This window comes from Fukomys damarensis, unplaced genomic scaffold (genome assembly GCF_012274545.1).
Source record: "Fukomys damarensis isolate Sample0158 unplaced genomic scaffold, DMR_v1.0_HiC HiC_scaffold_31, whole genome shotgun sequence".
NCBI classification, from domain to species: domain Eukaryota; kingdom Metazoa; phylum Chordata; class Mammalia; order Rodentia; family Bathyergidae; genus Fukomys; species Fukomys damarensis.
In genome coordinates this window covers 344,869-356,542 of record NW_022900943.1, presented here as the reverse complement: position 1 = coordinate 356,542, position 11,674 = coordinate 344,869, and the positions used below count along the sequence as shown (strand labels likewise).

General features: G+C 40.0%; 1 protein-coding gene across 2 annotated transcripts in view; it reads right to left on the bottom strand.

Annotated features, from left to right (window-relative positions):
* The window catches only part of Hacd4 (3-hydroxyacyl-CoA dehydratase 4), a 25,048-nt gene that overhangs the window by 11,942 nt on the left and 1,432 nt on the right, over positions 1 to 11,674 (bottom strand). Inside the window, exons 1-5 of one of the 2 annotated variants that reach the window (XM_010613746.3) lie at positions 11,470 to 11,610; positions 11,140 to 11,243; positions 8,772 to 8,899; positions 4,051 to 4,163; positions 2,623 to 2,729 (exon numbers count right to left, since the gene is read on the bottom strand). In XM_010613746.3, coding sequence (XP_010612048.1) covers positions 2,623 to 2,729; positions 4,051 to 4,163; positions 8,772 to 8,899; positions 11,140 to 11,239 — 448 coding nt within the window. In that variant the 5' untranslated portion in view covers positions 11,240 to 11,243; positions 11,470 to 11,610. Of the gene's footprint in view, positions 1 to 2,622; positions 2,730 to 4,050; positions 4,164 to 8,771; positions 8,900 to 11,139; positions 11,244 to 11,469; positions 11,611 to 11,674 lie in introns of those variants that run through there. The other variant, XM_019205997.2, reaches the window with a different exon arrangement.

The following is an 11,674-nucleotide window of genomic DNA, read 5'->3' as shown; positions in this document are numbered from 1 at the left end:
TTTTTCTTTGTATCGTCTAGAAGTTGTTGGATTGATTTCTCATGATCCCTTACTGTTTTTAAGAGACCTCTGTTTTCACGGTCACTGACTGTGATCCTATCTTCTATATCAGAAATTCTATGTTCACAATCTTTTATTCTGTTGTGTACACTTTCAATAGAGTTCCTGGATATCTGTTTGAATCTGTTTTATGGATTCCATTTCTTTCCTCTGTTGGGCATTCATTGTTTCCATTTCTTTCTTATGCTGAGTCTTCATGGCTTCTATGATGGTCTTGAGCTCATCTATTTTTTTGTCAGTTTCTGCTCTAGAGTCTCGAATCATGACTTCCATTTTGCTCATCATCTCTCTGGTTAACTGGGAAATTATTTCTGATTTGAATTTTTCTAGAGCCTGATTGATCTGTTTTGTTACCTCCTGTGCTATGGGTCCAGGGTGTCCTGTTGGTTCACTATCAGACTTTTCATCCTCATTTGTCCTACTATTTGCCATTGGTGAACTGGAAATCTGTTTTTGTGTCTTGCTTAAGTGTTTTCTCATTTTTATTTTTATTGTTGGGTTGTCCTTCTTTAATTTCTGGGTATTACTTAAATCTTCCTAATATAGTTGCGTTTTAGCTTTTGAGTTTCTAATGACTCATAGACATTCTCGTTTTCATAATATCAGAGAAAACAACTCTTTAAATCAATCACCACTCTTTGTCCCAATTGATACATTCAGCAGCCCAATAGGATCAGGCACAGCTTGCCAACTGACCACTTGTGGTAGTCATTAATGTATCACCTTTAACTCATGTGAATTAGATTAATTTCAAGAAGCAGCTCATAGTATGTTTGCAGTGAATATTCTTTTCAATATGGCATCTTTACCATTTAGGATGGGGGGTTCGACTTAGAACAAGAGGATTAGATAAGTGAAAGAATTAGAGCAGGTTTGAAGTGAATCCAGAGGTTGTAGAATTACCTTACTATCTTTACAAAGCTATTAAGTTCAGGGGGGATAGAGAGAGTGCAGGAATAAGGACAGGAATATATCCCCTTAACAGTAACAGGCGCTTGCCTTCCCTTGAAGGTACAGAGCCATGAGTGAGGTAAAATGACTGGAGAAAAGAACATAAAGAGAAATCCCTCCTAAAAAGAAAAAATAATAAAAGAAGAAGTCTGAGTTAGGGCAGGAGCTGGAATAAAAAGGGAGATGAGGGAGAATATGGTGGAGCGAGAGACTGAGTTGGAGAGAGAGGACAGAAGAAAGAAATTTTAGGGTGGAATGAGGAAAAGAAAAGAGAGAGAGAGAAAAAAAAAAAGAATTTGAAGGGCCTCTTTCAGACTGTCTCTGTTCTCATATTATACCACATGTACAGCCATATGCAGAACTGAATCCCCTGGTCTCAGCTAGCCAATGGCAGTTCCCCATGACTGAGACTGAACACAGTCCACAAGGCCTAACTTGAGTTTCCCTACCCTCAGGGTTGAACTCCACTCAGTTCTATTACAGGTTTCTCCTGCGCTTTCTTTAAAGATGTTCAAAGTTGGGAGCTCAGAAAACTACCCTTCATGAGAAGAACGTATGCCTTTGCAGAGTTGGTCTAAGGACTGGCCCAATCAGGAGGTTTGAGAACGGGGGGGGGAGGTCATGGGGGTGTTTCAAGGGCGCCCGCATGGCTACCTTCCTTACTGGGTCTGTGGTCGTGCAGTCCAGGAGGTCGCGCACCCGCCGGGTGATCTCAGGCAGGCAGGCGGGCAGCTAAAGAGCTTTTAAAAACTTTAATCATAACTTTTTTTTTTTTGGTACTGGGGATTGAAATTGGGTCCTTGTGCTTGTGAGGCAGGCGCTGAAACCACTGACCTAAATCCCCAGCCCTAATCATAACTTTTAGAAAGCTCCCTACCAATTGGTCAAATCCATTACAGAAGGAACTAGATAGTCTCTAAATATCCTAAAGTTCTTTGAAAAGTGGTGATTTTAATTGTTGGATTTCAACTTTTAGGTTTATATTTAGGATATGTAACTAGCTTACTTCATACTGCAGCCAGTAAGTCACCTGTGCATAAGAGAAAGGAAGGGAATAAAGAAACATATATCCCTGTACCTTCATGCGTCTTAAAAATCTAATTAGGAAAATGGTCATTAGTGAGAGGACCATACAGATATCTAGTTCCACCCAACTTAGGCCCTAGAAGACCGACTCAAGATGCTGTACTAAGGGGAACTAAGAAGTCAAGGAATACTTTCCTCAGAAGGGATAGGCTCTATGGAAGCTGGTAAGTGGACAGGAAGGGCCAGCCAAACAGAACCGAAATTCTATGCCTGAAAAGTAAAAGGATCATAGAATTTCTAAATACTGAATCCCTCCTTGGAAAGTGACAGGCTTGAGTTAAATGAATTATGCCAAATGCATACAGATAGTTAAGGGCTTGGACACAGTCCTTATTTCTCATCCAGTGTCTCATCTGTTCTACAGAGCTTCTTCCCTCTCCAGCTTCACTTGTGAAGGCTTTGCTTTTTTGCATCAAGGGAAATATTCCAGGAAAGATACACTAAGTAATAGCAATTTAATCATCAAAAAATTAGTGAACTATTACCACTACGTGGCTTTTGTCAGAAACACAGCCCTTTTCTTACCTTCAGCAAGAACACACAGGGGATAAATGGGCATCCACAGTGTTTGACTGAGCCACGTCAAGACAGCATAGGATGTCCCTGTGACTGCCAGCATGCTGTGAGTGTACCTGAAAGGGAACAAGGGGCCCACAATGTCGTTTCCTGCTGATGTCTGGCGAATAACAGGAGAAAACACCTTACATACAGAGACAGGCTGGCAGTGTGCAAACTATGCGTTTTATTCCCTGTCAGTTAAGCGAGAGAAGAGGTTTAAAAAGTGGTGGGGACGCTGTCACTCTGGCTTATCTCATGGGCTACATCACAGATAATTATGGGTTAAATAAAGCAAAACTGTTACTGCCTCACAAGAAATTACAGTTACATGTTTCCTTAATTAATGACTTCAATTTTATTAAAAAAGCTAACCCTATCCTGTGCAGGAAGCATTTAGTTTTTTTTTAGTTGTCAATATTCAGGAATTAATTTATTAAAATCTGATTCCAAATTCCTGGTAGTATCTGTAGTTGTTCCAACTTGTATGATCAACTGTAAGAACTGGCTTTGGGAGCCGACTAGGATACAGTAGGCAGTTTTAAACCAACCACTGTAAAGTTGTGGGTAAAGCGATCTATGTGTTTTTATTTATTCAGATAGAACAGGTCAGTGGCTCTCGGGCTTCAGTATCCATCGGAATGACTCAGATGGCTTCTTAAAGCACAAATTGCCGGGTTCACCCTTCCTTCCCTGAGACAGAGTCCTGAGACAGCTTGAGAATTTGTACTGCTAACAAGTCCCAGGTGAGGTTGATGGACACTACCCCAAAGAGTTATGACAGTTCACTGAGCAAAGGGGACTGGCCTGCATCACTGCTTGAAGAGAGGACAAGGCACCTCTCATTGTACGATTTAGAATTACAAGGAAACAGGACTGTCAGGACCCAGAGTTCCTCAGGATTCCACAAAAGAACTTGAGTTAGTTATGTGAACCCACTGGAATTTTATACTGAAATGGAGGTGGAAGTCCATGTTTTGTTCCACTGATGATGTCGTACGTTTAAAACATTAATTCACAGACACCAACTTAGTAAACTCTGACGATGACATAACGAAAGTCCTGCTTTGCTTATTAGAGAGACATGCACTAGAACAATCATAAGAAATTCCTTTCATTGGCACACAGTGTGAGGCTTACTCCGAGTTGGGTGTTATGCCTAGCCTTGTGCTGCAAACCTGAAGGCACTGATTTGTTCTTGTAATACCGTGACAGGTTTACATTGCCTTTGGCATGCTCACTGTGAAAGCACTAAGAAACATTACCATATCATGGTAAAATAATTTGAAAAGAGGTTATGTTTTGTGCTCTCAGAATAACCAAATATAAGGAGCTATTCCTGGTTTCAGTGTAGAAGGTAATTTGGCCTTCTTTTAAAATACTAGTTTGCCTTCTTACCTGACCATATCCAGTAGATTCCAAAAGATGAATAAAACACACACCACGTATTTTTCTTGGATTTCCTCTTGACTGGTGATCACCACAAAAAGGATGATGATTCTCTCTGTGAGCTAACAGCAAAGTCAAGAATTAGGATCATCTGTTAGACTATGTGATTTTCTAATTTTCAAAACCAGAGCTGCTTTTAAAAGTATGCTTTAGCTGGAAATATGTATACTAAATTATTAACAATGACTGACAGAGCTGGGTTATGGATAAATTTTACTGCCTTTCTGTTTTTCCGTACTTTCCAAAGTACATATAATGAAAGAAAGCATTTTTTAAAAATTAGGACACTTCCTTTCTTCTTGCCACATGCACATGTTTCTGTTAACTTTGGCAAGCTTTTTTTGTTTTCAGTGTGTATTAGATTCTATAATGAAAACATCCTCCTTGCTACAGAGTGTGTGGCAGTGGTGGCAGAAAGTGACTGTAGTATAGAGACCAAGCACTCTGGGGCACACACAGGACCACAGGTGAGCGACATATTTGCTGCCTTGGTTGGTTGGATCCTAGACAGTGGGTAGAGTTTGTAGTCTGTGAGAAAGATCGCCCTAGGTAAATGTAGCCTGAGGGGGGGAGAGGTCTGAAAATTCAGGGAGGCTGACACGGGAGGGCGGAGAAGCGGAGGACAGGAGATGAAACTGGAAATGTGTGGGCGAGGGGTGGGTTTTGAGCGACAGCGCAGGAGTTTAGATTTCATCAAACAGAGAAGCCATTGTAGCTTTTTTTCAGGGTGTGGAAAATGAAAAAAATTTAACATTCTTAGACTGTGTATTATATATTCCAAGTCAGTAAGCATTTTGGCTTACATCCAGTTATTAGGCTCAAAATACTCCTCTCTCCCTGTTGTAAATAAAACACTTGTTATAATAATGTTCTATACATTGTACAGTTTTCTGTGTTTTATAGGACATTTTATTTTGCTTTCAATAGACAAAATATATTTGAGATTAAAGGAGTATATAAAGGAATTTCTTTATATTTTTCAGCAGCTGCCAGGGATTTGGCTTAGTGGTTCCGATGCCTGCCTTGCAATGCAAGGACCTGAGTTCGATCCCCAGTACCAAAAAAAACAAAACTAAATAAATAAATATATTTTTCAATAGCTGTCTTTATTTCAAAAGCTAATCAAAAAAAATACTGGGATAATCTATGTCAGAATCACAGGCTGTGTAGAAAAATCCAAGATTTCCCACAGAGGGCCATGTGATCAGAAGTTCACATAAATAACCTTTATCTGCATATTTATGACCAAAGAGGTGAGTCAAGAAGACCCTTGCTTAGCTAAGGGGAATTTAGATATGATTCAAACCTTAGTCAGTCTATGGAAGATGCCTACATAGCAGTTTTTCTTTGGTCATTGATTTAATTCAATAATTTCCATAATGAATTCTTCTGAACTACAAGTATAATTATTGAATGATCAACTTCACTGTCATTACCCCTGGCAGCCTTTAAATACAAATTTAAGCAGCAAAGAAGTACTTCACTACTGTCTAATCTTGCATTTTATCAATGCCTGGTAATTAGAAGAACCTATGGGTTTTACTTGCTAAAAATCTTAAGAGATACATTTACACAAACACATGCATATAACACACATTTCTAATTACACTCTTAACTACTGAGAAAACTCAGCTCTTACCAAGGTAATATCTAGAGTCCCCTTCAGATCACTGCACCTTTTTACAAATAAAGATTTTAGGAGACAGAGAATTTAAGTGATATGTGCCCACCCACATGGCAGACCAGGAAATACCTGTATCCTAAGTCTTCTGGCCTCCAGAACTACAAAGTATTCATCACATCATATAGCTCCTCAGTTGATAAGGACAGAAGGAAAAATTTCCTAAAAGGGAGACTGGAGCTGCACAGTGAAACTCACTGTATTGAAAGTCATCAGCTGAGGTCCATGGCTGTTACTGATGGGTTCTCAGTTGCACAGAAATTGGCAGTTGACAATCCCCAAACCACGACACATGGACATACATGTGGGATATGTGAAGGCTCCTTCAATGTACAATGTGGGACTAATTATTTAGCAGATTATCTGACAGTTACTTAACTAATTTGCACATTGAACATCAATACACTGAGAGAATGTAGGAGATTCTCTTGAAGTGGATAAAAGTGAGTATCGCCTACTTTTTGCCAGGTTGTGAACATACACCTTTTCATTTACTCTCCATATGGCCCTAGGAATTAGGTGGTATTGCTATTTATCTGCCTTCTACAAAAGACGTATATTTTACTGAATACAACTGATTTTTCTAGAGGAGTCCTGGCATCAAAATCTAGGCAATGTGATTCTTAATTCCTTGTTTAAAACACTAAGACTTTTCTACCTTTCTTGCTTTATGGTCTACTCCAGAACCTGCCATCCAAGTGACAGACTGTTCTTTAAAAGAGCTTCTGGAAAAAATAAATAAATAAAAATAAAAGCGCTTCTGAAAAATTAGCCCTTCCAACAAGAGCCTCCTTGACTTTCTAATTGAGCCAGGGATTTAGCTCAGTGGTTCCGCTGCCTGGTTTGCAAGCACAAGGTCCAAGTTCGATCCCTGGTGCAAAATAAGACTTGCTAATCAACACCAAAACAATTCAAAGGAAAATACGTTTTAAATGTATTTATTTTATTTATATAACTTGATTAGTTAGAGCTTTATACTTGGGAAAACATCACCTTGTCATTTTATCAAATCCTTAAAAATACAACCACTGCTAATGAAGGGTCTTATAATGTTGCAACTCGTACAGGCAGAATAAATGATACAGTAAAAGTCTTACAGTCTGCGCTTTCCCCAGTGCAGGAGAGGCATACTTGCAGCATGTAAGTCACTGTCTCCTGTCTAAAAATTGAAATATATACCCGTCAAATGATTATTGTCTCATTTTGCTTTAGCAATTGCAATTTTAAAAACTGGTGTCAAAATAGAGATGAGTGTAAAAAGTGCACAGGACATAAACACCCCTATTTGCACACCAGCCAGTATTTGATGTGTGCTATACTAATTGTTCAACTAGCTAATCTATTTCTACTGTTAGCTGGAATTACTATTTATCTTGGTAATTCTGGAAAAGCAGTTCCCCAGAAGGCCATTCCAGTGTGGCTTAGCCATCTCTTGAAGGTAGCAAGAAAACAACATCACAGCTGTGCAGGCCTGGTTTTTAGGCTCCTTGAAAGCAGCTGGACTCCAGGCATCTGCCAAGTCCCTGCAATCAGCAGCGATTACCATGTGAGTAACTCAGCTGCCCTCACTCCTATTTCTTCACTTAAACACATGGAAACAGAACTAAGAATGGTTACACAACCTGAGAATTTTGTTTTATTTTAAAACAGGCTTCAGAGTCATCTCCTAATGAGGGGATTATACTTGTCTGCAGAATTCTAAAAAAAAAAGGGTGCAGAAAATGAAACTGTACATACGTAATTTTTGAAGCCTTTCCAACACGATTCTGAGAACCATAGAAAGGATAAGTGAACTAAAAAATAGCAGTAAAAGCTCATGTAAAGAGCTAAAAGAGGATAAAAGAGACAAAAGAGGACCCAAAAATCCACGGGGAAAAAAACCCTAATTATCAGAATCCGAAGGGTAATTGTTTCTTTTTGTTAATGGGGATCAAACTGGGGTCCTTGTGCTTGCGAGGCAGGAGGCAAAGGTAAGCAGCAGAACCACGGAGCCAATCGCCCATCCCTGTTTCTTCTAACGTGGTGATCACTGACTTGCTAATTCCCCCCAAGGAATAAACACTTAAAAATCAACTGTACTAAAAAAAACAAACTTTGAATAAAATGTCAATATATATTTGAAAATGTTTTACCATGAAATGGCATTAGCCAATTTAGTCTAAAAAGGTTAAAAATCCTTAAAAGCATAGCAAAAAAATGACAGATCTCAGATAAATTTGATCATACTCCATGTGACAGAATACAATTTTCATTTAACCAGAGTTGTTAATTCTAAAATTAGGGATACTGGTACTGTATGCAGTTCAGTTTTTTCAAAGTACACCAGATGTTCAATAAATCCTAAATACCAGTAAATTTATTCCCAAATTATATGCAACTTCTGGGACAGCTCTTTACCTCTTTTTATTGTGAGGAAATGTTTTAGGAGTCCAGGTCTGTGTGACTCCCAATTCTCAGATAAACAATCTTCCCTTTCCATTTGTATTCAGTAAAAACTTGTGGAAGAGTAAAAAATGGTTGGGGAATTTTCTGTTCTTTGGAGAGGTATAAAGGAAACCTAAGAGTTTTGTGTTTTAGTCATCTGCTCTTCGCCAGGTATCTTCCTGGACACAGCCCACTGGTTGTGGGTGGCATAATTTCACATCAGTCATCAGAAACATGGCATCAAGTCCAAGTCTGAGTGGCTTCACTCCTGTGGTGTCCCACGGTCATACATTACCATCAACAGGTACACTGAGAGTGGGAAACAGCCATGAGATATCCTCCCAGGACAGGATCAATGCAGTGCACAGATCAATAATCCTTATTGCCTTAAATGCTTCCCATCAGCTACTCCTACTGTGCAGTGTTTGCGAATAAGGTAGTTCTTCCATGTACTGGATTCTTAGCAGTGCCTCAGGGCAAGAGTTGGCTTTTTAACTGCCATAGAACAGTTGAAAATTAAGCACTGAATAACAGTAATATTAGTAATAATGGGATTAAAGCCTACCTGCAAAAATCTTGGAAAAAGATGGTTTGATTCAATGCCAACATAAATGTGCAGCAACTCCAAGAGAGAAATGGATTGGCAAAGTCTCATGACAAGTCCAATAGTATAAAAAGTATCTATCATTGAATCTGTGGATTAAAAATACATATATAGTAAGTAAAAGCTAGATCACAGTACCCGTAGGCAGCCTCTGAGTTAAAAGTGAACTTAGAGATGTGAAAACTTTTCTAGTGTACAAGGTCACTAAGAATGGAATGCAGAGAAACCACTTCATACTATAGCATAGTTTAACTGTCCCAAAAGTAGTCTTTATATCCAAAGTATGACCCATACATGAGATTGTAAAGCATTCCCACATAAAAGTGGTCTCCAGGGATCTAAACCACTTGAAGTGCGAATAAGTTGAAGGCGAACCTGTTAAAGCTGCTGCTCTGCTCAGCTTTTCCAGCGTTTGCAGACAGCTTTATGGAAACAACAGGAAATACGCCGTGATGTCAAATGCCTAGCGCATCTAGAGTTGGTTCCTACGCAAATATGGCAAACGCTTTCTGGAACTGTGTGTGTTTTACACACTGAACTTGGGCCTTGATCAAAATTTACAGTTTAACTGCAGAGAGCCCAGTGAAATACTACCCTTGGAGCTGAAACGGAAGGGACACAAATGTTTCTGTAAGTAGGCTAAATGTATTGCTTATCTTTACTGCCTGTCAATCCCTGATATAACAGTCGGTCAAACCCAAAGTAAGGGTTTCTCTTCTGAGCAGCAACCTAAGGTGGACACTTTTATCAACACCTCCTCTTCACAGGTGATTCCTGAAGCACAGACAGTCCACACTTCCAGCGACTACCTGCATCTGCTGGAGCAAAGCACTATCAATGCCAGAGCTCTGTCATGGGAGAAGGTAAAAGGCATCACAAGCTCAGGGTTGTAGGTTGCTGTCGAGCGACTTAAGTTGTACATTGACTCAGGTATTTTGCAGAGCCCCGGTTTAGTGGTGTAGCTAGGAAATGAGGGCTGGGGGTGCAGCTCAGAGGCCTGGGTTCAGTCTCCCAGCACTGCAAAAACAAAAGCCACTGCTGCCTCAAGCAGTTTTTCCCACTGGGAAGGGGAGGCAGCATCAGAGTTCTTGGCTTGGGATGCACGTCATGAGTGATGTGTCCACACAGCCTTAGCCAGCTTCCAAAACTTAGAAGTGATGGTGTTTTCCCCTAAAATTATAAAGAAAAATTTCCCATCACCTGTTTTTCTCTGCTAGAAAAATCTTAATACTGCTAGTTAAAAATCGAGGTGTTTGTTGTATCTTTGAGGTTATGAATGAAGGCATGTTCTTGATCTGTAACAAGTACTGCATGTTTTCTCATGTAGAATCCTCGGGGAAATGGACAGGAGTAGAATGGGGCCTATGAAGGAAGGGGAAGGGGCCCAGGGGAGGGAGATGAGGATAGCAGTGGGCACTAGGGAGGGGAGATACAATTGAAGCGTGTTTTATGCATGAACAGCAATGTCACAATGCAACGCATTATTTTGTACAATTAATGCATACTAATAATTATGAAAAAATTTTAAAGAATTTATGTGTAGATTTTCGGTAAGAAGCTAGGGAACCTTGGAAGTACATTAATTTCCTTATCTGAATTGAGCACAGCATGGCTTTTTCCAGATACATCCTCCATGTTTTGTTTTTAGCTGAGACCAGCAGTTGCTGAAACTGTCAAGTCACCACCCAACAGTTGTAAACTGTGATGACACTTACGTGGGGACAGAACATGAAAAGTCACCTAGTGATTCACATAAGAAATTGGAATGCTGCTTTGAAACAACAGTTTCACTTTGTAGGAAACTGGAGGGAGCTGATGACTTGTGCCATTATCACCACTCCCGTGCAGATCGTTAGTCACCTGCCAAGTGTATCACTTACACTTACTTCATAAGGGGTCAGAGTGTCCTGGGAAAAGGAAGTTAGTCATCCTAAACCTGGGGAATAAACACTGGAAGAACTTGATTAAGTCATTATTCTGCACAAAGTGTTATATCGCATCTTGTACATTTCCTCAAAACACCAAATGTGCTAGGATTTGGCGCAGAACCAGAAAGGAATGGTGAAATGGCAGTGTCCCAATGATATGTCTACATTTTTCAGAGCAACCTGCCTACCTTGGCAGAAGCCAAATTCTTTTCCTTTATTCCAACTTTTCTCTTCAAACACATTTTGGTTTTTCAGTGAGCAAGAATTATGATTACTGGAAAATGTAAGTTTTAGAGAAATGAAGGATGTTGGGTGAGCTTCATAGAGAAAATTTAAATTAAGCACTGATATATAAATGAAACCAAGAATTCAAAGTTAAAAATAAAGTTTTGAAGTTTTACCTTTTCCAAATGAAAAGAATCTGACTGTCATGTTTGTAAGTATCCAAGAGTGGCCACAGAACTGGATTAAATAATAGATGAAAAGATAAACATTCTTCATATACCTATTAAAAACAGGACAACGCCATTGATTACTTCTTTTGTAATCATCCTTTCATCACCGTGGAGGCCTTTCCTGTTCCAGTCAGCCTGAGCAAACAAAATCTCCCAAATGAGCCCCACTTGGCTGCCACCCCATCAGATTTTGAAGGAACTCACAGCACTGTACTAGCAATCTGCTCAAGTGCATATATTTGGCTCAAGACAAAACACTTCTTTTACCAAACCCACTTTCATCGAGTAAGTTTATCCTCGCTGCTCGCCGCCGAAGGGGTAAAAAAGGCAGCTTCCGGAGCCCGCGGACCCGCGAGGGAGGCCCCGGCTCCCTGGCTCCCGTCTCCTTCCTTCGTGCACAGCTAAAGGCAGCTCGAGCAGTTACTCGGCCGAAAAGGAAGTCAGGCCCAGCTGAAGGACGCGCCGGCCACGGGCCGAGGCG